General features: G+C 38.5%; 1 protein-coding gene across 2 annotated transcripts in view; it reads left to right on the forward strand.

Annotated features, from left to right (window-relative positions):
• The window catches only part of PCNX2 (pecanex 2), a 288039-nt gene that overhangs the window by 140473 nt on the left and 122002 nt on the right, over positions 1–25564 (forward strand). For both annotated transcript variants that reach the window (XM_072823047.1, XM_072823048.1), the window contains 2 exons: positions 3766–3858; positions 4635–4785. In XM_072823047.1, coding sequence (XP_072679148.1) covers positions 3766–3858; positions 4635–4785 — 244 coding nt within the window. The remainder of the gene's footprint in view (positions 1–3765; positions 3859–4634; positions 4786–25564) is intronic.

The raw sequence follows: 25564 nt of genomic DNA on the forward strand, positions 1-25564 counted from the left end.
TATATATTTTGCTCCAATACCATCAGTACTTGATTCCTGCAGGTTTGTAAGAAGCCTTGGAATAAAATATTGCATATCCTCCAACTTTGTTCTTCCTTTCCAAAATTGGTTGACTCTTGCTAGATCCATTGCACTCCCAAGCAAATTTTTGAACTAGCTTGACAATTTGTACAAAAAAGTTCTGTTAGGATTTGATTAGGATTCTACTGGATCTATATAGTTTGGTAAGTTTGGTAAGAATTGACTTCTTAAGGATACTGAATCTTTAAATCCATGAAGATGATATATCTTTCTATGTATTTCTTTAGTTTCTTTCAGCAGAGTTTGTAGTTTTCAATGTACAGGTCTAATACATTTTTGTCAAATTTATCCCTAATGATTTCATATTTTAAAATTCTTTTTTAAATGGTATTTTAAGAACTAAGTGTGTGAAATGGTGGTCAACATCATTAGCCATTGGAAAATGCCAATTAAATCCATAATTAGGCACCACAGCACCAAGGTTTATCAACCTCACACTATTGACTTCCTGGGCCTCTTAATTCTCTTGTCAGGGACTGCCCTGTGCACTGTAGGATATTTATGTGCTGCATCCTTTGCCTCTGCCCACCAGATGTCAATGTTACTCCTCCTTCTCCCTGAAAAATAATAGTAAAAAATATCTCCAGGCATTGCCAAATGTTCCTGGGGAGGTAAAATTTTCCTTGGCTGAGAACTGTTGTACTACACAACCACTGGAATGGCTAAAATAAAAAATACTGACTACACCAAGTGTTGGCAAGGATATGGAGTAATTGGAACTCTCATACACTGCCAGTGAGAATGCAAAAAGGTTACAATGACTTTGGAAAACTCTGGCAGTTTCTTAAAAAGTTAAGTCTAAACCTATCATGTGGGAAGCCCAGGTGGCTCAGCGGTTTAGCCCCGCCTTCAGCCCATGGCATGATCCTGGAGACCTGGGATCGAGTCCCACGTCAGGCTCCCTGCATGGAGCCTGCTTCTCCCTCTGCCTGTGTCTCTGCCTCTCTCTCTCTGTATCTCTCATGAATAAATAAATAAAATATTTATAAAAAAAAATAAACCTATCATGTGATCCAACCATCCTACTAAAAGCATTTACAAAGAGAAATGAAAGCACATGTCCAGAGACATGGCCATGAATATTTATAACAGCTTTATTTGTAATTGCCAGAAATTGAAAATAACTGAAATGTCTACTCATAGGTGGATGGACTAATGCACATGCCATATGCTCACAAAGGAATGTTACATAGCCATGAAAGAGATGGACTATTCATACAGACAACAACAAGGATCACTATCAGAATAATTACACTCAGTGAAAGAAGCCAGATCAAAGAATATATATTCTACGATACCATTTATAACACATCCTAGGGAATGAAATAAACCATCATGATGGTGCAGATCATCAGTGGTTGTCTATGGACAGAGTAGAGAAGGGGGCACAGGTTAGAAAAAGTCAAGAGAGGAAACTCTGGGGTGTGATGGCTGTGTTACTTACCCTAACTTTGGCAATGGATTTCAGAGGGATATACATATGTCAAAACTCATCGAGTGGTACATTTTATACATATGCAGGGGTTTTGTACATCAGACATACCTCAAACAGGGGTATGTACATATACAGGGGTTTTGTACATCAGACATACCTCAAACAGCTCATACCAGCTGTTTAAAAAGTACAAAACAGAAATGAAATGGGCAGGAGGAACATTTTAATAAATAAAGGCTGTGCAGTAGTTTTATTTACAAGGGATACATAGGACACTGACGAAAATCAGTGGAATTCCTGAATGTCATCCAGCTATAGGAAAAAAAATAATGATAATCAGAGCTCATTCTCCCTCTTCCACAAAACATAAAAACATGAACCTCCTCCCCACAGTAGCTGCCCTGATGGCTCACTATTTTCCCTTCAGGCAAGGATGGATGGGCAAGTATAGATAACACTTCATCTTAAATTAGAATATTTGGGAAAATGTGTATCTTCCTTTTAATAAGCATTCAGCAATTTTTAAGGGACATAAAACCATGCCAGTGAAAAATGGGAAGGAGAAATTAACTTCTCTTTACAGCCTAAAGACCCAATGAGTTGCAGTTCTTTGCTCTGGGAAGGTCTGACCTTCTGTAAATCTTTGGAATAAAAGGAGATACTTGAATTTTGGTTATTTATTAATAGTAAATTTTTGGTAAAAACCTGCAATCACAAAATTTTTACAGATTCAGAATTAAAAACCAGTGATTTGCCCTGCTCAAAAATCAGGGAAATTCTTACCACTTTTTAACCCTATTATTCATATCATTACTAAGAATAAATCTAGAAGTTGATTGCTATATGGTTCCTCCAATATTCAATACCTATACATGAATTGTAAAACAACTTTAGTAGATAATTGATAAATTGATGTTGAGAATATATCTCTTTACTACATTATCATTATTTTTTAAAGATTTTATTTATATATAGAGAGAATCTGTGCACATAATGGGGGGAAGATGAAGGGACAAAGCGGGTAGGGAGGAAGAAGGAGAGAGAACCTGAAGCCAACTCCTCACTGAGCATGGAGCCCAATGCGAGACTCGATCCCATGACCAGTTACCTGAGCCAACACCAAGAGTTGGATGAGCTACCTGGATGTTAATGTTAACCAAGCTGTGTTGATATTTTCATCAGATGGTTCAAGGTCATTATTACTCCATTTAAGCTGTCTTCCTGATTTCTTCCTACTTGGGTATTAATTCAGTCAGAAAGCCAGCAACAGCACGGCTTGCAAGAACTCTGCACTTTAATTTTAAAAACAAGAAAAGCAAAAAGGGGGAAGAGGACAGGGGAAACAGATGTACACAGCTAAAATTTTCTGGCAGAGAACATTCAAAACAATTATTTAAGAGGCATAATTCTTTTCAATATAAGATATTGATATATTTATAACAATGGTTTCAGAGTTTTCAGGGGTGTGGTACCTTAAAATGTTCAATAATTGTGTACTGCAGCAAACTGGCCTCTGTAGAAGAACATAATTTGATGGTCCTTTGTGTCTCTTTTAGATCTATCAGCCAGCAGTATTGTGCTTGATTTGCATTAACAGGCCATTCCCCATATAGTATTAATGCAGTACAAATAACATTCTTTGGTCTAACTTTGCTTTGTTTTCTTTCAGCCCCTGCTCACGCTGCAATTTTATGTGATAAAACATTATTAGTAACTGACATTTCATTTTTCGCAACTGTGTCCATAACACATATATATTTAAATTATTTGGAAGTGGCCTTTACTCACTCTGGAGAATTAAAATGTGAAATCTGTTCTGGTCCAAAGAAATAAGTGAATGTGTAAGAGGCTTCTGTTTGGCAAATAGCCTCCATACAAGCAAATCTAAAACCAAGTCAAGATGATTAGCCCTTTACCCTCCTTTATTAATGAGATCATGGGACCTTGTATGTGATCTATGTTTGTACAGAAGAAGCTTATGCCTCTTGTACATGTAGAAAACCTTTTTCCTACTGTGGTTAGCTGGTGGAGGTTAACCTTGGAGTGTGCATTCCCCATTCTCCACCCTTTGCCTTGTTCTCCCTTATGGTCCACCCAGGTGTGTCCCTAGGAACCTATCAGGTAAGTGATATGCTGAGAGAGTGTGTTATCCAGAGTCAGTATCCTGTTACTTGACTTTCCTGCTGACTACAGAGTTGCTGAGAGAAACACAGACGGGCAGACTTTTACAGTTGGTTCTCTCTTTACAGAAGGATATCCTAAAATCGGATCTCGTTATCTGCTCGGTGGCTGCTGTTCTGTCATTTGCAATCAGTGCCAGCACTGTGTTCCTGTCCTTGCGAGTACGTATCCATTCGGCTTTCTAGTCTCCCCACCGCCTTCTTTCCTGAGTAACACAGCCGGTTGTGGAATCCCAAGGTATTGGCAGGCTAGTGGAGCCAGCTAGGAGGTTTAAGGGACATATCTATGTGCTGTGAGGAGTTGCGTCCCAGATGAGAGTTGGTTCACATTGCAGACTGGGTTCAAGTGCTTTATCCTTTGTCTTTCTGTGCTTGGGGAGCTGTGCAGTTTGCTAGAGCAGCAGCAGCAGCAGCACATGTCCTGGAACCCAGCGGTAGTAAGACAGGCTGACTGGCACTGTACCAGGAGCAGGGACAGGAGGTATTACCCTATCAGGAGTCAGAAAGAGGTCCTGGAGCTAAATAGAGTTTTGGAAAATAATTTTCAGTTAAAAAAAAAGTGGAGAGCCCTAGATGGGATTTCTGGCTTGAGGCTCGAACAGTTACTGCTTCCATATGAAAGTACTGTATGCTTAGGAGCTCTCCTTCTAACAAGGAAAGTGTATTGGTTACATTTGTCATTCTCAACCTCTTTAAAAACAGCGGTAAAACTAGAGAGCAGGTTTCCTTGGCCTTTGCACCTTGTGGGGCCAGCTCTCCACCCCGACCTGGTGGCTCCCAGCACAGGTCAGTTTCAGCTGGAAGACATTTTCAGAAACCCGAAACCAGCATGGGGCTTGGAGGGAAGAGGGGAAGGGCAGTAGTGTTATGTATTATCATGGGCGTCCCTCCCCTCTCCTGCCAGGCTAAACACTTTGAATTGCCCTCTTGTCTCACAGCCGTTTCTCAGTGTTGTGCTGTTTGCCCTGGCGGGCTCGGTGGGACTTGTGACCCATTACATGCTCCCCCAGCTCCGCAAGCACCACCCGTGGATGTGGATTTCACACCCTGTTCTCAAAAACAAAGAGTATCAACAGCGGGAAGTGAGAGGTCAGTACTTTATCCCTCATTAAAAAAAAAATGATGTAGTGGTAGGCATCCTTTAAACCAGAGTGTACGCAACTGATGTGAATGTACTGGATGCCATAGAACTATGCACTAAGAATGGTTACAGTGGCAGGTGTTACATTATATCTATTTTACCACAATAAAGAAAAAAAAGGAGAGTGTACCTTGGGGTATGCAGTATTGTTCCAGAACAAGAAAGTTGAAATAGAGTGAATTAGAACTATGGCTTATAAAATCGGTTATTAGTATTGTGGAAAATTAATTTATATCATGCAGACCTGAAAATTATGCTATTCCAGCTCAAGTAGACTAGGTTCCCATCCTCCACAAAGTGTTTGGAGGGGGTGGGGTGGGCAGGAATGTAGCAGAGACTGCTGGACCTTTAGGACCTTTAAGCCCTTAAACTTTGTCATTGGCTATGGTCTCTTAGACCTGGATGCATACTTGATTGCCTTAGGAGTTCTCCGGGCTATTTCCGGTCACGACCATGTAATAGCCTGGTGATCCAGACAGTGTCAGAGCTTCTAGATAAGAAATCTCAGGAATTTCTCCGGTAGCTCTTCCCCTGCTCTGTGATCCAACAGATGGAGGAAGGATTGCTTTATCCCCATTTTCAGATGCATTGAAGTCATCGGTCACAGTTCACAGCTAGAGTTTATAACAGCTTGGGCTGATTATAACTTTAGAGCCCATTGTAACATCTCTGTTATAGAGGGAGATATTCAGTTGTATGTCCAGGCACAAGTGGCGCCAAGATTTGCTGACTTGCAGGAATGTATTAGACTCTCCAGGTTGGTCAGCAGTAACCTCGGTAGATTAGTGTGACAAAGGGGAAAAAGGGAAAAATAATTTAAAAATGAAGAAGTGAAAGAATTGCTTAAAATTCTATCAAGAGCATTTCATCAAGGAACATCTTTGGGTGGGTATGAGGAGCTGCCTCAATTTAAAACAGCCAACTCATGAAGATTGTCGATTGTTTAGTGGAGAAATATGGCATCGTGGGTCTGCTGCCCGGATAAGGTTTAGAAGGTGGAGAAGGGCCACCCTGATGGCTCTGCCCTCAGAGACTTGCTCTTCTTACTGGCAACCCCAGTGGCTAGCTTGAGGGTCAAGCTTAATATATTTGTGCTTGACATATATATGTATATATATATGTGTGTGTGTGTGAGTGTGTGTGTGTGTGTACATATAATTTTAAAGGCTCTTTTCAATTTCAGGTACTACTTTAATGCAAATTATTATCAGTATTATAAAACCTGAAGGAAGATGGGCTCAGAGTAGATGCAATTTGTAATGGTTAGTTCATGTGATAGCTCATTTGTAGAGAGAGGTGCCTCCCAGATGGGTGCGGGCTGGTTGACAGGTAGAGCAACTGGAGGAAATTGGTTTCTATGGAGCTTCTCTGTAAGTGTTCAGGTAACGATCCCTTTCATTTTCTAAATCTTTAGGGAGACTATGTTTTGGTGAAATTAGTGGAGTATTTGGGGGTTTCTTATTTTGGTGTCATTGATTTTGGGTAGAGATTTGAAGTGTGAGGCTTTGCCTCAGGAGCCTGCATATCTCTATCCATATCAGCTGCACCTCTACCTATACTTACACATTTAAATGCCCTGGCCTGAGCACAGAGAACTTGTCAAATTGAGAGAAAGAAAAATAAGACAGATTAGGCTCCAGCTAGCTTACTATGGCAGTTCAGAGTCTGGAAATTCAACAGTGAAAATACGGAATTCAACATTTAGTTTAGTTTGGTTTAGTTTAGTTCAAAACCTGTTTGTTTTGTTTATTCATTTTGGTTTTGGTTTTTTGTTTGTTTGATTTTGTTAGTGTGGCTGTTTCCTTCCCTGAATCTAAGGGATCCCAGTTTAGAATAGAATAACTTAGATATTTTAAACTTGCATGACAAAAAAAATAAAATAAAATAAAATAAAAAAAATAAATAAATAAATAAATAAATAAATAAATAAATAAACTTGCATGACCCTTTCAGTACACAATTCAAGCCCAAGTTCTGTGAGTGTATTTGTTGATGGCTCCTCTTTGAGGGGCAGGTGATCAGTCAGCGCTGGCCTCTGTTCCATAAGGTGGGCTGGGAGCTCGGGCTCAGGCACAGGCTCTGTGGATGTTTCTCCCTTGCCTGCATTGTCTGTTCATAAGCCACCTGAAATCTAGCCAAGAGTAATAGATTTGACACATTAGGCATGGAGTGAAGAACAGATTGCATTTCAAAATTGTGTGTGTTAGAAGGAAAATCCAAATATTTAAAATATGTTGGTATGAAGTCATTGAAAAGCTATTATTCATTTCAGTATCATGAGGTCCTGAGTTTTCTTCCTCCTTGTCCTGGCCTTCTGCCTTCTAGATAGTTCACTCTTTATTTCTCCTACTCTCAAGAAAACACGCACAGGAAGTTTAGACCAATCATAGACTTTTTAATGTGAAAACTGTGCTCAAATCTTCTTTCTCATAGCATCACAGAATATTATAACTGGAAAAGAAGATAGAGCAGAGCAGAGCTAGCAGGTCTGTAACATACAACTGGAATGCTCTGATCCCATGCCAGACATCACTAACTGAGAACAATCCTAAAACTCAGCCACTGGCACGAATTGGCATGTAAGATGAGGCATATGTGCTGTCCGTGTTTTAGAGTTTATATAATGCCACCCCACCCTTTATGTAGGAGGAGACAGAAGTTCCAGAAGTCAAGGCACATAACTTGGCTCCTAGCAAGTCTGTGGCCAGTGAGTAACCAGAACCCAGGGCATCTTACTCCAGTCAGGTGCTCTGTTTGCTACTGATCTGCTCCCAGTCTAGCAGGCGGGTCGTGTGCAATCCATACAAGGCTCTTCGACAACATAGTGCTGTAGTCATTGTTACCCAGAAGGGCCACATCACTTCAGTAGGTCCTGTACAGTCCAGTGTGCTATAGTTTAATGCCAGCTCTACAAAGCTTTAATCCTTGGGTCGAAATAGACTCACCACAGTGAATTTTCAGCATTCTTGCAGATTCTCAAATACACTCTATTCTCTGTCCTCTCTTTGTTTTTCCCTTTGCCTGTGATGCTTTTTCTCAAGCATCACTATACTCAGGCCAGATGATTCATCCTTCAGGTCTCTGTTTAAAAATCAGGCCCATTAGAAGCCCTTCCCTGACCACCTGGATCGGACAAACTTCTTGGCTGCTCCTCTGAACCTCCCTTTCCATTATATTCTCTAAAGTGAGTAGGAGCAACATTTCTGCTTGTTCATGCTGGCCATCCCCTGCTTACTGTGCTGGGCACAGAAGTGTGTTTCCTGAACTGCACTTCATTTACATATCATCAGCCCTCTATATGCTAGAACAAATTTAAACTTGAGGTATACATTTCTTTCAGTTTACTTTTCTTTCTGCATACCTCTGATTGTAATTTTACTTGACATATAAAATTATATAGATATACAAAATAAATTTTGATATAAAATTCAGACTACAACTCAAGTTGCAGACTGTAAATTGAAACATGTATTTTTTAGCCAACTGACTTCTTTACTTTGGAGACTAATTTAGGTAAACTTTATCTCATTCCAGCCCCAACAAGATGTCTCACCAATATCTGAACTAAAAGAATAAAATTCTGTCACTCATAGTACAGTTAAGCAGACAAATGGTGAGGTGGCTATAGATGGCATATTAATGGAATATGAAGCTGTTCAATCTAAGTGAATTATGCTGAAAATAACAAGATAACAAAGTAGACAGCACTACAGATGGCACCATATTATTTAAGTTTGGAACTTCCAAGACCAAATGTTTAGGAGAACTAGAGTTTTAGAAAATAAATCCATTATCCTGAATGATGATGGTAATTCCAGACAAATGACTTCATTTATTGGCCTCTGTTGTAAGAGAGTCTCTAATGGCAATAATATGTATCTATCAATAATTACTTTGACTTTAAGTGGATGAAATGCTCCAATCAAAAGACACAGGGTAACAGAATGGATTAAAAAAAAAAACAAGACCTACCTATATGCTGCTATAAGAGACTCATTTTGGCCCTAAAGACAGCTGCAGATTGAAAGTAAGGGGATGGAGAAATACCTATCACATGAATGGATCTCAAAAGAAACATGGTGGAAATACCTACATGAGCAAAGTAGACTTTAAGACAAAGACTGCAGTAAGAGACAAAGAGGGGCACTATATCATAACAAAGGGGACACTCCAACAAGAAGATCTAACAATTGTAAATATGTAAGCACCCAACCTAGGAGCAACCAAATACATAAAACAGTTAACAAACATAAAGGAATTAATCAGTAATAATACATTAGTAGTAGGAGACTTTAACACCCTACTCACATCAGTGGACAGATCATCTAAAACAGAACATCTACAAGGAAAAAATGGCTTTGAATGACACACTGGACTAGATAGATTCAGTGGTATATTCAGAACATTCCATCCTAGAACAGCAGAATACATTCTTTTCTAGTTCATACAGAACATTCTCCAGAATAGATCACATATTGGCAGACAAAATGAGCCTCAACAAATTAAGAATGTTGAAGTCATACCATGCATCTTTTCTGACCACAACACTCTGCAACTAGACATCAACCATAAGAAATAATTTGGAAAGATCCCAAATACATGGAGGTTAAATAACGTGTTACTAAACAATGAATAAGCCAACCAAATTAAAGAAGGATTAAAATATACATGGGAACAAATAGAAATCAAAACACAATGCTCCAAAAACTCTAGGATGCAGCAAAAACAGTTCTAAGAGGGAAGTTTATAGCAATACAGGCCTATCTCAAGAAGCAAGAAAAATCTCAAACAACCTAACCTTATGCTTGAGGGGGCTAGAAAAAGGACAACAAACAAAACCTAAAGACAGCAGAGGGAAAGAAAGAATAATGAATAAAGATTAGAGCAGAAATAAATAATATAGAATCTAAAAAAAAATAGAACAGATCAATGAAACCAGGAGCAGCTTCTTTGGAAAAAAATCAATAAAATTTATAAATCTCTAGCCAGACCTATTGAGAAAAAAAAAAGAGAAAGGGCTCAAAATCACTAGTGAGAGAGGACTCATAACAACCAATACCACAGAAACACAAATAATTGTAAGAGAATACTTTGTAGAACTATATACCAGTAAATTGGACAACCTAGAAGAAAGGAATAAATTTCTAGAAACATATACACTATCAAAATTGAAACAGGAAGAAATAGAATTTGAACAGACTGATAACCAGCAAAGAAATAGAATCAGTGATCAAAAAACTCCCAGCAGACAAAAGTCTAGGACCAGATGGCTTCACAGGCAAAATCTCCCAAACATTTAAAGAATTAATAGCCATTCTTCTTAAACTATTCCTAAAAATAGAAAAGAAAGGAAAGCCTTCAAATTCACTCTATGAAACCAGCATTACCCTGATACCAAACCAGGTAAAAACACCACCGAAAAAGAGAACTCTAGGCCAATATCCCTGATGGGCATAGATGCAAAAATCCTCAACAAAAGACTAGCAAACCAAATTCAACAATACATTAAAAAAAAATCATTCACCAGATAAAGAACATGTGATTATATATACAATGGAATATTACTCAACCATCAGATAGGATGAATACCTACTACTTACACTGATGTGGATGGAACTGGAGGGTATTGTGCTGAGTGAAATAAGTCAGTTGGAGAAAGACAATTATCCTATATTTTCACTCATATGTGGAATATAAGAAGTAATGAGAGGGACCACAAGGGAAGGCGGGGGGAAACCAAGTGGGGAAAAATTAGAGAGGACGACAACCATGAGAAACTTCTGACTCTGATAAACAAACTGAGGGTCGCAGAAGGTGAAGGGGATGGGGGGATAGGATGACTGGGTGATGGGAGTTAAGGAGGGCACATGATATAATGAGTATTGGGTATTATACTGTGTGTTGGCAAATTTAAATAAAATTTGAAAAAAGATAAACTATAGAAAAACCTCATTCACCATAGTTAAGAGGGATTTATTCCAGGGTAGTTTGATATTCACAAATTGATCAATGCAATACAACACATCAATAAGAGAAAAGATAAGAACCGTATGAGCATTTCAATAGATGCAGAAAAAGCATTTGACCAAATACAATATCCATTCATCATAAAAACCTCAACAAAATAAGTTTAGAGGGAACATAACTCAACATAATAAAGGCCATCTATGAAAAACCCACAGCTAACATTGTCTTTAATAGATAGAACTGAGAGTTTTTCCCCTAAGGTCAGGAACAAGATGAGGATGTCCACTCTCACCATTTTTATTCAACATAGTATTGGAAGTCCTAGCCACAGCAATCAGACAACAAAAAGAAATAAAAGATATACAAACAGGTAAGGAAGAGGTACAATTACCACTATTTGCAGAGGACATGATACTATATAATAAAACTGGAAAGTCTCCGCCAAAAAATAGCTAGAACTGATTAATTCAAATAAAGTTGCAATTATACAAAATCAGTGTGTAGAAATTTGTTGCATTTCTATACACTAAAATTGAAGCAGCAGAAAGAGAAATTTAAAAAAAAATCTCACAATTATGCCAAAAATAAAAAAATACCTAAAAATGAATGTTATCAAAGAAGCAAAAGACCTATACTCTGAAAACTGTAAAACACTGGTGAAAGAAATTCAAAAGGACAGAGGGATGGAAAGACATTCCATGCTTATAGATTAGAAAAACAAATATTGTTAAAATGTCTATACCAGGGATGCCTGGGTGGCTCAGCAGTTGAGTCTGCCTTTGGCTCAGCGCATGATCCTAGAGTCCCAGGATCGAGTCCCACATCGGGCTTCCTGCATGGAACCTGCTTCTCCCTCTGCCTATATTTCTGCCTCTCTGTGTGTGTGTGTGTGTGTGTGCATGTCTCATAAATAAATAAATAAATAAATAAATAAATAAATAAATAAATAAATTCTTCTTTAAAAAAGTCTATACCACACAAAGGAATCTCTGCATTTAATGCAATCCCTATCAAAATACCACCAGCATTTTCAAGAACAATGACAAACAATCCTAAAAACTTTTAAAAGATTTTATTTATTTTTTTGAGGGAGAGACAAAGAGCACATGAGCAAGCTGGGGGAGGGGCAGGGGGAGGCAGAGAGAGAGGGAGACAGAGAATCTGAACCCTACTCCATGCTGAGCACAGAGCCACTGAAGAGCTTCATCCCACAACCACAAGATCATGACCTGAGATAAAACCAAGAGTTATATGCTTCACTGACTGAGCTACCTAGGTGCCCCCAATCCTAAAATTTGTATGGAGCCACAGAAGACCCTGAATAGCCAAAGCAGCCTTGAAAAGAAGAGCAAAGCTCAAGGAATCACAATTCTGGATTTCAAGTTATAATACAAAGCTGTAGTAATCAAAGAAATGCAGTACTGGCACAAAATAGACACACAGATCAATAGAATAGGAAACCCAGAAATAAACCCACAGAGATAAGGTCAATTAATCTTCAAGAAAGCGGGCAAGAGTATCCAATGGGAAAAAAATAGTCTCTTCAACAAATGGTGTTGGGAAAACTGAACAGCAACATGAAAGGAAGAAAGAAAGAAAGAAAGAAAGAAAGAAAGAAAGAAAGAAAGAAAGAAAGAAAGAAAGGAGAGAAAGAAAAAGAAACTGGAACACTTTCTTACAGCATACACAAAAGTAAATTCAAAATGGATTGAAGACTTACATATGAGACCTGAAGTCACAAAAATGCTAGAAGAGAACACAGACAGGAACCTCTTTGAGTCTGTCATAGCAACTTTTTTCTAGATAGGTCCCCTAGGCAAGAGAAACAAAAACAAAAACTACATGAAAATAAAAAGCTTTTGCACAGTGAGGGAAACAATGAACAAAACTAAAATGCAATCTACTGAATGGGACAAAATATTTGCAAATGACATATCTGATAAAGGGTTAGTATCCAAAGTATGTAAAGAACTTATAAAACTCAACACCCAAAAAAACAAATAATATGATTAAAAATGGGCAGAAGATATGAAGATATTTTTCTAAGGAAGACATCCAGATGGCCAACAGACACATGAAAAGATTTTCAACATCACTCATCATCAGGGAAATCAAATTAAAACCACAATGAGATATCACCTCACACCTATCAGAAAGGCTAAACTCCACAACACATGAAACAACACGTGGTGAGGATGAGGACAAAGGGGAACCATCTTGCACTGTTCGTGAGATTGCAAACAGGTGCCACTGTGGAAAACAGTATGGAGCTTCCTCATAAAGCTAAAAAGAGAACTACCTTATGATCCAGTAATCACACTACTGGCTATTTACTCAAAAAATACAAAAACACTCATTCAAAGAGATACATGTATCCCTATGTTTATAGCAGCATTATTTATAATAGCCAGGATACAGAAGCCGACTGACTGTGCATTGACTGATGAATGGATAAAGATGTGTATAGATGTGTAATGAAATACTATTCAGCCATAAAAAAGAATGAACTCTTGCCTTTTGCAATGACACAGATGGATCTAGAGAGTATAATGCTAAGTGAAATAAATCAGTCAGAGAAAGACAAAATACTGTATGATTTCACTCATATGTGGAATTTAGGAAAAAAAACGAATGAGCAAAGGGGAAAAAGAGAGGGACGAATAAAGAAACAGGCTCTTAATTATGGAGAACACACTGATGGTTGCCACAGAGAAGGCGGATGGGTGGACAGATGAAATATGTGATGGTAATTAAGAAGGGCACTTGTGATGAGCACTGGGTAATGTATGGGAGTGCTGAATCACTACATTGTACACCTGAAACGAATGTAACACTGTGTGTTAGCTGAAATTAAAATAAAACTAAAACATCCCCCCCACACACACAAAAAAAGAAAATATGTTTTATTTAAGAACTTTCAAAAGGAATTATATCATTCTGAAAAGGACTAATGGAGTTGGGTCATATTTTCACATGGTCCTCAGAGAAGAAATTTCCATATTATTATTTTTGGCTCTTAAGAGCTTAAGAAAAATCAAAGTGTTCCAATTCAGTGACCTTACTCTTACCATAAAAGTGGGTTTTAATGAGATTAGAAAAGACTGAGTTAAAGAATAATTCCATTATTGACATTCACTTGTAATTTATTCATTTGGAGAATGCTTATGAATATCCTATTTATTAAAAAAAAGAATTACTGAGTTCCTACATGATATGTAGCCTTTAAACCAGTGAAATAGGATGGCTAAGATGTGGTTTCTGTTATCAAAAAGTTTCCGACCTATTAAGCAAACACTCTGGCTATGCCAGAATGGAAGAGCCATGACTGCTACACACATAGTGATGTGGGGCCAGCACCATGTTCATCCTTACATGAAATACAAGGAGGTAGAAAGTGCAGACCCTAAGTGTAAGGATTATAATTAATTTTATGTTCAGTGAGTAAGTTTTCCAACTGGTTGGATATGCATATAAAATGGAAAATTATGAATTTTTAGGATTAAATGTTGAATTAAGGTCTGGTGCACAGTAGGTGTTCAATGATATTGGTTGGACGAACAGATGAGTGATCAGTTGATTAGAGAAGACGTTCCTATAGGCTGATGTGGGCAGAAAAAGCCTTGTAAGATAAAAGCTGGTTTGAAGGACTCAGGTATATATGTGTATTGTGAAATATACACAAACAGGCTCATTCCTCTGTAAAAATATAAATGCCTGCTAAAAAAGCTTAAGCTATAATTTTTGGATGTACTACAATAAATGGATAAAAGATTATAGAAATTATAAAAAATACTGATTGAGAATCTCATCAAAATTGTAATTTAAAAAAAATCACTACCACAAAAATAATTTACAAATGAGTCCTGATTTTGTCATTTTTAAATTTTTTATTTATTTATGATAGTCACAGAGAGAGAGAGAGGCAGAGACACAGGCTGATTTTGTCATTTTTAAATGTGATTTGCTTTGCTTGTTGGCAAATCTTGCCTGTTGATTTGCAGATAGACTGGCTCCTACATGTCAGAGACATAGTTCTGAGACATGTTTTTCCTAATGTATTTTTCAGTTATATCAAAGAAATACATAGATTAAATGTCAAATAGAGAAAATTGTAACAAGCAACAGAGTTTTGTTAAGTTTCTCCCCTGTCTGATTCTCCCTGTCCATTAAAAATTACTTTCCATTCTTTAGATATTTCTTTGGTATTTACCAAAATTGTTCTCCATGATCTGCATCTTTGCCATTTCTTGATAGCTCAGATTTGCTATCTACTGACTTCCTGTTATGAATGTTGAGGATTCCTCACTTTTATCCTCACACATTAACATTTTCCCTTTCTTCTTCCTCACAATATAGTTAAATATTCTTTGAACAAATACTCAGGATTTTTTTCTATTAAGTCTAATTGTTGTTCACTTCTAGTCCAGTAGTATATCATGATTACTTTTGCTTTCTTGTTCAGATTTCTGTTTTTGATTTGCTAGTCTTTCCAGTATCTATGGGAAATATCTCTCAGGTCAGCTTTTCATACAGGCAAATCTATTAGGTCATCCATTGGTCCCATCCTCCCCAGACTCCCTTCTGGAACCTGCTCCAGTTGTCCTTTGTTTACTCCCTCTTTGTGAATGAAGCACATCCTCAGGATCACTCCAAGGAAAGGATGGGTGGGAAGGAAACTTTTGGAGACTTTGTATATCTGAAAGTATTTCCATTCTACTTTGCATGTAATGGATAGTTTGTTTTGTGTAGCAACTAAGGATGTAAACACTTCCGTAAGGATTCTAAGGTAATGTCCCATTGTCTTCCAGCTTCCACTGCTGCCTTTGAGAAGTCTGATGCCTTTCCAACCCCCTGGTCCTTTGTATATAACCAGATTTTTCCTTGCAGGAAGCTTTTGGAAAGCTAAGGAAGGAATTAAAGTGCCATGGCCCAGAGAATGGACTGAAACTTTGGCTTTGTCACAAATTAATTATGCTTAACCATAATAATTCATTTTTGTCATTTATAATTGGGAGTTCCTATAAGAAAGATTTGCTGAGGGGGGGGGGTGAAATTAATCAAGATAATAATTGTAGAGTATTGGCATGGTCTTGGCAGGCAGAATGTATTCATTAAGTGCATACTCCTCTCAGAATTCTGAAATTCAATCATTTTGTATCTTGCTTTGTGTCTCATTTCATCCACTGTGCTAGGTGGTTGGTGGGCCTTTCCAATTTGGATCTTTATGTTCTATGGTTTTGACATTTTTGTCAACAGGTGATAGTACCTGTCTGGGAACGACTTGTTCCCAGAATGTCAAAATCAAACCCAGGAATCTATGTAAAAATCCTTTGTGGCACGATGGGCGCATTGTTTGATATCAAAACACAAAGGCTGTGCTCGGGTCTTTGGGAAGGTCTCCTCTTTGCATGTGTAATGAGAAGATGCCATAGTTCTGGGAAGAAGAATATATTCCTTACTTCCCCTCTTTTCTACCCTACAAAAGAAGATGCTAAGATCAGATGTTAGACACCTGGGAAAACCCTGCAAAGTCTCTTTAATTCACAGCAACTAAAATTGTTTGAGGCATGAACTGAGTTAGTGTTAGCTGGGTAGCAGACTCATTTGCTATGATGCTTCCATGGGAAAGTACATTCTGAGTGCCAAAGAAGTGGCTTAGAGATGATGTTTAAAAAAATAGCCTGTTAGAAGCCTGCCTTATTAATGATTCCCTCTGTTGTTATTCCCTTCATGTACCCTCTCTTTCTCTCCTCTTTCCCTCCCTGCTAGGCACTGCTCCTCTGTACTCTCCCACTCTGGCTGGTCTCCCTTTTAGTCAGCTGGGGAACTTCTCTTTCTGTGTCAGTCTCCACGAGGCAGGAGTTGGCTGCAGGAAACTCGCAGTGAAACCAGGTTCACACTGCAGCAGCACAAAAAGGAAAGTGGAATCCAGTTATCTCTGCTCAAGGTAGCCTCAAAGTGAGGCTCAAGGAAGCCTGAGGAAGTACAGGCCAATGCTGGCCAGCATCAGGAAGGAGAGGGTTTGGGGACAGAGATCAGTGGTCAGCTGCCAGCGTCAGGTCTCCAGCAAGCCACAGTGTATTTATCCAAGTCCCCAGTGGGATTCTCCTAGACTGCTGATAAATCTCAAATAATTTGGAAATCAAATGAATGGCCAGTAAGTGGAGAAATGCAAAAACACTAACCCTGAAAATCAGGAAGTCTATGTATGCCTGTGATTTATGCAGGATAGAACATAGCAGCTTGGGGTTTTGTTGGCTCAAAGCATGTGCACAGACTTATGCAGGCTACCTGGAGGAACGATGTTAGTTCTCAGCTACAGTGGGTGAGGCCACCATGAAGAGCAGCTAACTTAGTCTCCCTGATGTTCATCCACTGGGGTCGTATCTGAAGTAGCTTAAGCCTCAGAGCACCCTATGATAGGATAATATATGGAGATGCCAGTGGAAAAGCAGAAATAGTGTTTCAAAGTGATCTTGTAATTTAAATAACATAGAAATCACACTTCACTTGGGGGGGGGGAGAAATTGTGCTCGATGCTGAGAATGCAAAAATTAGTAAGAGCATAATCCTTTCTCTTGGCAAGATGGTTGTTCTAACAAGAAGTATCTTCCTTCCTGTGCTCATCGTGAGAACATTTGGAAGTTGCTCTTAATGCTTTTCACCTGAAAATTTCTGACCTAACCATCTTCATGTGAAAAAGTAATAAATGATTTCAATAGTGTTTTTAGTTTTAAATACTATGGTTTTATGTTAGCAGAGGGCCTTTCTGTCAAGAGGAGAAAGCATATTAACGCATTGATTCTCCCGAGAGCTTCTCTATCCCTTTGAGCTGACGTGAAGGATGCATTTTTATTCTCATCGAATTAATGAAAAAAAAAATCAGTGGGAAGTTTTGGGAAAATGAGCTAAACATTTTTAAAAATTGAGTTAGACTTTGTATCAAATGAAATTCCAGATGGATTAAAGATTTAAAACATTTTTTAAAAGGAGGAAAAGAAGAAATAACCAGAATAGCAGTTGCAAGGAAATATAGGTCAAGTTATATAATCTTGGTTGAGAAGAGAAAAATAATTTCCCTAGCATGACCGAAAGTCAAAAACCACTAAAGAAACAACTAAAAATTGTGTTCTCTGAAAAATGTAAATTTTAGTATTCTAATGGCTGAATGTTGCTCTTCACTACCTTGTATTTCTCTGAGTGGTTTACCTAACCTGATAATGGGTATTGATTCCTTCAAACCAGTGATAGGACCTGTCACATACCAGGGCCTGTTCAGAACACTGGGGAGGCACTGGGGAGCAAGGCCAGCATGGTCTCCCTCTGGGGTGAACCCTCTGAGAAAGGAAATGCACTGTGGCCAAGAGTAAAACTCAAATTTCTGCCAGGCAGGCAGTACCACACGACAGCTTCTCCTCAGACTCTGTTCTACTGGGTGTCTGAGTTATTAATCAATTAATTGGTAATATGCCTGAATCTACTAAGTGGCTCCTGTGGACGAAGATGATGGAGAAAGACAGGCCTGGCCCCCTGGCTGTAGTAGAGGGATGGACATTCATCGCACAGATTAATGTACACGTGCAGTGTTTAAAGTACAATGAAAAGAAGGAGTATAAAGAGGCAAGGAAAGAGTGTAACAGGATCCTGGTTTAGATTTGAGAGACAGAAAAAGGCTTCTTTGAGGAAGTGACGTTTAATTTGAGGCTTGAAGGATAAAGAGGAAGTGGAGGAAGAGGATCCCAGGTAGAAGAGGAAGTCATGGGCACACCGTGCATTGACCAATGGGAAGGGAAAGGCCTTGCAGACTTTGGGTTTATCCTAAGCAGGATTATAGGGCTTTGAGCAACAGCATAATGTGATTTGCTTTACATGTAAGAATGATTACTTACCCTCTTAATGCCACTGGTTTTGGAAGTGAAGCCAATTTCCTGGAGAATAAACCATAACACATGTACAAGATAGCGCTAATGATTTTATAATCTGAGATTTGGCACAGTGAGAAAGATGAGAAGGAAAAGCCCTCGTAGGGAAAAACAATTGCCTATAATAAGGGGGTGCCACTGGCCTGGATGTGGTAATTCCATTTTGCAGGATGTCTCTGCCTTAGGTGCCTCAGGGTGACAGGGCCATTTGAACCGAGCTGCACATGTCTGGAATGCTTATGAGCACGCCTGGCTCCTGTAAAGCAGAAGGCCTCGTGCCCTTGCAGCTTAAATCGTAATTTAAGATTTGAATCAGAGAAAATTATCTTCCTAAAGATAAAAACTTCCTAGAGATTTTTTATTCACTTTTAATTATCGAGAAGGACTTAATTTAGTAACATAAGCATCTAAATAAAACAACCTAAAAAGCCTTTAAGAAAATTTAAAGTGCTCACTTGTATTCAGTCGTATATAATTTGTAAATGGCATAGTTAGTTTGCATTCTTTTCCTCATGGGCCTAATATTCCTGGGAAAAGAGAAATACTGATGCTCAAGTGAGGTTTTTTAATGGCCTTTGTGTGTATTCAGGACACTACAAAAAAGACAGTTATAAAATATCACTGCAAAGGTTTTCCTTCTAACTTGATTTTGTATGAATACTTGAACAGTTTGAGGCCCTAATAAAAATGTTTACCATGCTATTGTATCTGTGAGTTTTCCTTTTTATTAGCTTTCCATTGTCACCCCATAAAGACTGAATTTTGTCATTTAGAATTCAGAATTCTGAAATGGTACTATGGTTTTACTTCCCTCCTGTATTATTATTCATCTTTCTATTTGCTTCCCCTCCACTTCCAAAGGTAAAACATTCAGTATGAAAATGATCTAGAGATTGTAACATTTTTCTTTCTTTCTTTCTTTCTTTCTTTCTTTCTTTCTTTCTTTCTTTCTTTCTTTCTTTCTTTTTTTTTTAAGATTTATCCATTTATTTGAGAGACAGAGAGGGCATGAAGGGGGGAGGGGCAGAGGCAGAGGGAGAAGCAGCCTCCCTGCTGAGCAGGGAGCCAACACAAGGCTCCATCCCAGGACCCCGGGATCATGAGCCAAAGGCAGACACTTAACCGAATGAGCCACACAGGTGCCCTAGAAATTGTAACATTTCATTGGAATGAATTATTGAACTTGCTAGAAGAAGTCTAGAGGTATGTAAAATTTAAAGGTAAATTAATTTTTTTCAACATAAAGGATTAGCAAAACCTGATGTCAAAAGTTTGGAGGTGATGATGATCTCTGGGATTTGCTCTCTACTCTGTCATCCCTATGTCTTTATTTTAACCCCCCTTTCCACATCCTTCTCCACCGCTGCTTTGGCTAGATGTTGTTCTGAACATCAACCAGGGAAGTCACACCGTGGGATGCATCTTTACCTAGAATGATTTTCCCTTAACATATGGCCTGTGTATCTGAGCTTCTAGGTGTATGCAGACAGTATAAAGTGCACTCCCTGTCCTTTCATCTAGCGATTCAGAATTCTCCTGTGGGTTGCATTTCACATTTGCTTGTCACCTTCATTCCCCAGCAGCACCTCAGGTAGTAAACTAGAGATACATAATGCAGTGTGACCTGGCTTACGGCTCAGTCTTTTTTGGGGCTCTGAGTAAGGGTGCTATTTAAAAAATAGTAGAAGTTTTTATGACTTATGAATGAATTGGTTTCTAGTTTTTTTGGAATTTCTTTGTATCCTTCATAGAATTCCTTTGTAGCTATCATCTGTCGGCTTCTAACTAGAGAACCAGTTGTTACCTTCAAAGATCCTTATCTGTTCATGTATGTTATTGTGGTCATACTGAATGAACTTCTAATGACTTTGCTCTTCTAGGTCAGATGATGGAATGATGCTTGTGATCTAAGACTTCCTAGAACCTGAATATCTTGACTACCTGCCTTAAAGCTATGTCTATGATACAGTTTCTCACACATGTCCCCCCACACCCCAGGTACCACAGAAGGTTAAATCTCAATGAATAGCTACTTTTGTTCTCAAATATTTGAAAAGACATGGATGGTGAATTCAGAGCTTATTAGTGATTGCTGTATTTTTTGGGAATTCTTGGCTTTTTGTGTTTCCGGGATAAATTAACTAAAATTCTTATGGAAAACTCATTGATTAACATTATCTGCAGTAAATCCTTGGGAAGTCTGCAATGGGATTGTGTCCCTATACTCAAATCAGCCTTATCCCCACTCACTGGAAAATATCATCTAAAAGCAAATGTGACAAGCGTTTGAAAGCCTGGATCACACTCCCCCATCCAAATGGCATCAGGCATTCTACGGTGATGAGCTACTCAAATGTTTCTTTAATTCAGATGTTTTTCTAACAACCCTGCAGCATGAGGTTGGCTTGTATTTATGTAATTTACATATTTTTGCAGGAATCTAGCTAAGGTTGTCATGTTTCTCTGAATTGACGACAAATGTTGATAGAACTCTGTAAATGTATTTTTATAAGCAGGCTGAATTGCATTGGATGTGACGGCCTCAATCTGACACCGTTGATTTCATATAAATTGAGAAATCAGAAAAAAATAATTTGTTTAGAAGGAAACCTAAATGTAACTGATTGTACTTTATGAAAGATTAAAATAGGAAATATTGCTTGATATGTTATAGATTGAAAGCTTTTTGTTTTGTATTCAAAAAGTAATTCTGGGAGTGGGGGCTGCTTTTTTAAGCTTCTCTTTGTTCAATTTAACTACTCGGAGTTCCTCTGAACACAAAAAAAGATAAGATTATAAATGAACATTTACTGAACCCCAACTCTAGGCCAGAATTCTGTAGGGACTTGAAATACTAAACCAATGAAGACATGGCATCTACTCTTGACAAACGCACAGTCCACTGGGGAGATTAATATTTAAATGAATACTCTATGGTGTGACAGGTACTATAATTATAGAATTCACAGTGCATAGCAATGGGACAAAGGAATAGTGTATTTTGCCTGAAAACAAAAGGTAATAGGTACAGAATGCCTGGCTCAGTGTCTGGCAGATGCCTAATGGGTTCTTGCTACATGGCAGTGCAGTGGATCCATCGATGGTGAGGAAATGGCAGGGTCCACCCAGAAGCAGGCAGAAAGGGAGAGGTGTATTGTTTATAAATAATTTTAAAACAAGAATAAAGCCAATTAAAATTTGGACTCCTTTTTATTCTCACGATGTACTGACAGTTCTAAGCTCTGTTGGTATTTAAACTCTTCTACTAGGATGGACATTTTGAGTGCAGTGCCCTGGCAAACAGCTGATAGTGACAGTACTGGGAATGGCAAAGAAGGTGGGGGGTTAGGCAAGAAAAGCTCCAGATGGCCAGATGCCAGGTTCTGCAAAAAGGATGAGGAGTTTCTCAAGTAGCAAATACAGAAGGACATCACAGGAAGGCACCTAGCCCATAGAAAGGCATACACAACAGTGTAGTTCACTGCTGTGCAGGAGGAAATAGAAATTATTTTCATTAGTAGTGACAGTCAATTAGGTATCCACAGGGGAAGAATGTTGTTCTCAATCCCTATCTTACACTATAACAATAATCACTTCTAGGTAGCTTCCAGATCTAAACATAAAAGATAAAACAATAAAGTCTAAGAGGAAAATGTAGAATGTGGTCAGGATCTTTGTCTTTTAAACAGAGTACAAAAGACTCCAAAAGGAAAAAAAAAAAGAAATTGGAGCATATTAAAATAAAGTATTTAATTTCTACAAAAGATACAACCCATACAATGGGAGAAGAGCTTTCTGATGCATACAATGGGAGAAGACTCATACCTGAAGCATACAAAGAACTCCTAAAAATCAGTAAAGTCATATAATCCCAAAAATCAATAAATAAAAGGCATATCCAATAGGAAAAAGAACCAGGCAATATACATGAAGAGCCACCTCAGAAAAGTGTCTATCCAAATGGCCAGTAAACATATGAAAAGGTACTTAACCACATTAGTCATCAGGGAAATGCAAAATAAAACCATAACATGATACCACTCTACACCCACAGTGTAGTTAAAGTGAAGGAGAAAAAAATGTTTTGGCAGGGATGTGAACAAACAGAAGGAACTCTTTGCACTGTTTGTGGGAGTATAAATTGGCTACATAACTTTGGAAAATTTTCTAGACCTTCCTATACACATGCTCAATGACCCTCACAATTCTATATGTAGATGTGCACCCTGCAGAAATGTACACATGTTTATCAGGAGGCATGTAAAGGAGTTTTTGTGGCAGCACCGTACATTAATAGCTATAAACTGAAAACAAAACGAATGCCTGTGAACAGTAGCCTGGTGCTCACTGTGCACAGTGAATCTGTGAATACACACAGATTATTACGTAACAGTGTGAATGAATAGATGACAATCACACACAAAAAATGTGGCTGAATCTCATGAAAAATTGTTAAGCTAAAGATACAAGAGAATAGTAAGCAAAGTAAACAGTGGTGTTTGGGGTTGGGGAAGTGGTTATCTCATGGAGCAGTGACTATAAGCAGGCCAGGGGGGCTTCAAGATCATTTCTCCATCAAGGTGCTAGAAACACAGCTCTACTTGTATGATTTGTGCGGGTTTCTGTAGATGGAAAAGCATGAAAAGGTTTTCAAAAATCCAGTGTGGCTAATTCAGGTAACCAGTTAAGTATAGGATACAAGTGCAAAACTGATCGTCATGACTCCAGGGAGTGATGAAGTAGCACTTGCAGAAAGTCTGGCTCTGCTCCAGACCCATTGAAACTGATTCTGAGTTTTAGCAAGTGAATTATTTGCATTTCAAATTTTGAGAATCGCAGATCTTGGACAGTATCTTTTAGCCTTGTCCCCAGGTAATTCCAACATGCAGCTGTGATTCAGAAGAACTGGCTTAGGATGACTCCAAGGTATGCATGACTAACATGAATGTAAGTGTCATTAAATAAGATGAAGAATGTATGAGGAACAGTAGGTGTGTGAAAATCGACAAATTCAGTTTTTGACACATATTTGAGGATTCCTTAGGGACATCAGATGAAGCTATTCAGTTGAATATTGAGATTTAGAGGCCAGGAGACAGATGGAAGGTTGAGTTACAGATCTGAGTGTCATCAGCCTGGAAGTAATCTTTAATGTTAAGGGTATTGATGGCACGAGATCAAGAAAATGAGAAAAATAATAAAGAGGTCCAATGAAAGCAAATGACCAAGTAAGGGAAGAAGATCTTGCAGAGAAAATGGAAAGAGTAGGGTGGAAGGTTAAAGTGGGAGCAGGAGTGGGTGGCATGAGGAAGCTAAGGACAGTGGGTTTTATTTTATTATTATTATTTTTTAAGATTTATTTTATTCATGATAGACAGAGAGAGGCAGAGACACAGGCAGAGGGAGAAGCAGGCTCCATGCTGGGAGCCTAACGCAGGACTCGATCCCGGGACTCCAGGATGGCGCCCTAGGCCAAAGGCAGGCACTAAATCATATTATATTTTTAGGGAGAGAGAGTGTGTGTGCACAGCGAGGGAGGGGTGGAGGGGGAGGGAGATAGAGAACCTTAATCAAGCTTCCTGCTCAGCAAGGAGCCTGATTGATCTGAGATCAATGACCTGAGCCAAAACCAAGAGTCAAACACTTAACTGTCTGAGCCACCCAGGCACCCCTAGGACAGAGAGTTTTAAAAAGAAGGAAGGACCAATGATGTTTTGTACCTAGAAAGGTCCAGTAAGCTAGACCGAGAAGGACTAGTAATTTGTCATTTAGGAGGTCACAGGTGGTTGTGCCCAACGCAGGTGGTTGTTTCCCAACGTTTGCAGGAGTAGCTGCAAACACCTAGGGGCAGAAGTTGTAGCAGCAAGTAGGAGTCAAGAGCCTGGGATTGTCAGGCATTGATACTCTTTTCAAGAAGCTGTGCAAAAAGGGCAGAGTGAGCACAAGAAGGAATGTGCAGAGTGGAAAGCAAGTTTTCAGTTTGGCAAAGACTGGGATCTTGCTCTTTGCCAGTAGGAGAGAGCTACTCTAGGGAGTGAGACTCCTGAACCAGATGTCAGCTTGGCTTCAGGAGGACCGAGAAGGCGGATGTGAATACAAATAAACTGGTAGTTGAAAGGTGGGAAGATGAGGCAATTCATGCCCTATAGCCTCAATTTTCTCTAGGAGTAGGAGTTAACATCATTTACCTGGAAGAAATGGGGGATAGATCATAAAGATTTGTGTTTCTTAATTTTCATATACTTTTGCAAAAGATGAAAACCTTTTTGTCTATATGTAAAAAGTATAATACACCTAGATTTTATTAATTACAAGTAAAAAACTTTATTTCCTTATGAAATAACCCATTTCCAAATCAACACCAGAGAACACCACACACTGACCATTAAGAATACCCAAAGTTAAATTCCTACCCAACATCCTTGCTGTTTCTTATTTACTGAAGTATAGTTGACATACAATGTTGTATTAGTTGTGGGTGTATAACATAGACAATTCCATATATTATGAAGTGCTCAGTCCCCTAAGTGTAGTCACCATCTGTCACCATATAAAATTGTTACAGTATTTCTGACAATATTCCTTATGCTGTACTTTTCATCTCTGTGACTTATTTTATAGCTGAAAGTTGGTATTCCTTAATCCCCTTCTATTTTGCCCAACCCCTCTCCCACGCCTCCCAGCAATCTAGTTTTTCTCTATATTTAAGGGTCTGTTTCTGTTTTTTTCATTTGTTTATTCATTTGTTTTGGTTTTTAGATTCCACATTTAAGTGATATCATATGGTATTTGTCTTTCTCTAACTTGTTTCACTTAGTATAATACCCTCTATGTTCAT

Source organism: Canis lupus, chromosome 4, assembly GCF_048164855.1.
Source record: "Canis lupus baileyi chromosome 4, mCanLup2.hap1, whole genome shotgun sequence".
NCBI lineage: Eukaryota > Metazoa > Chordata > Mammalia > Carnivora > Canidae > Canis > Canis lupus.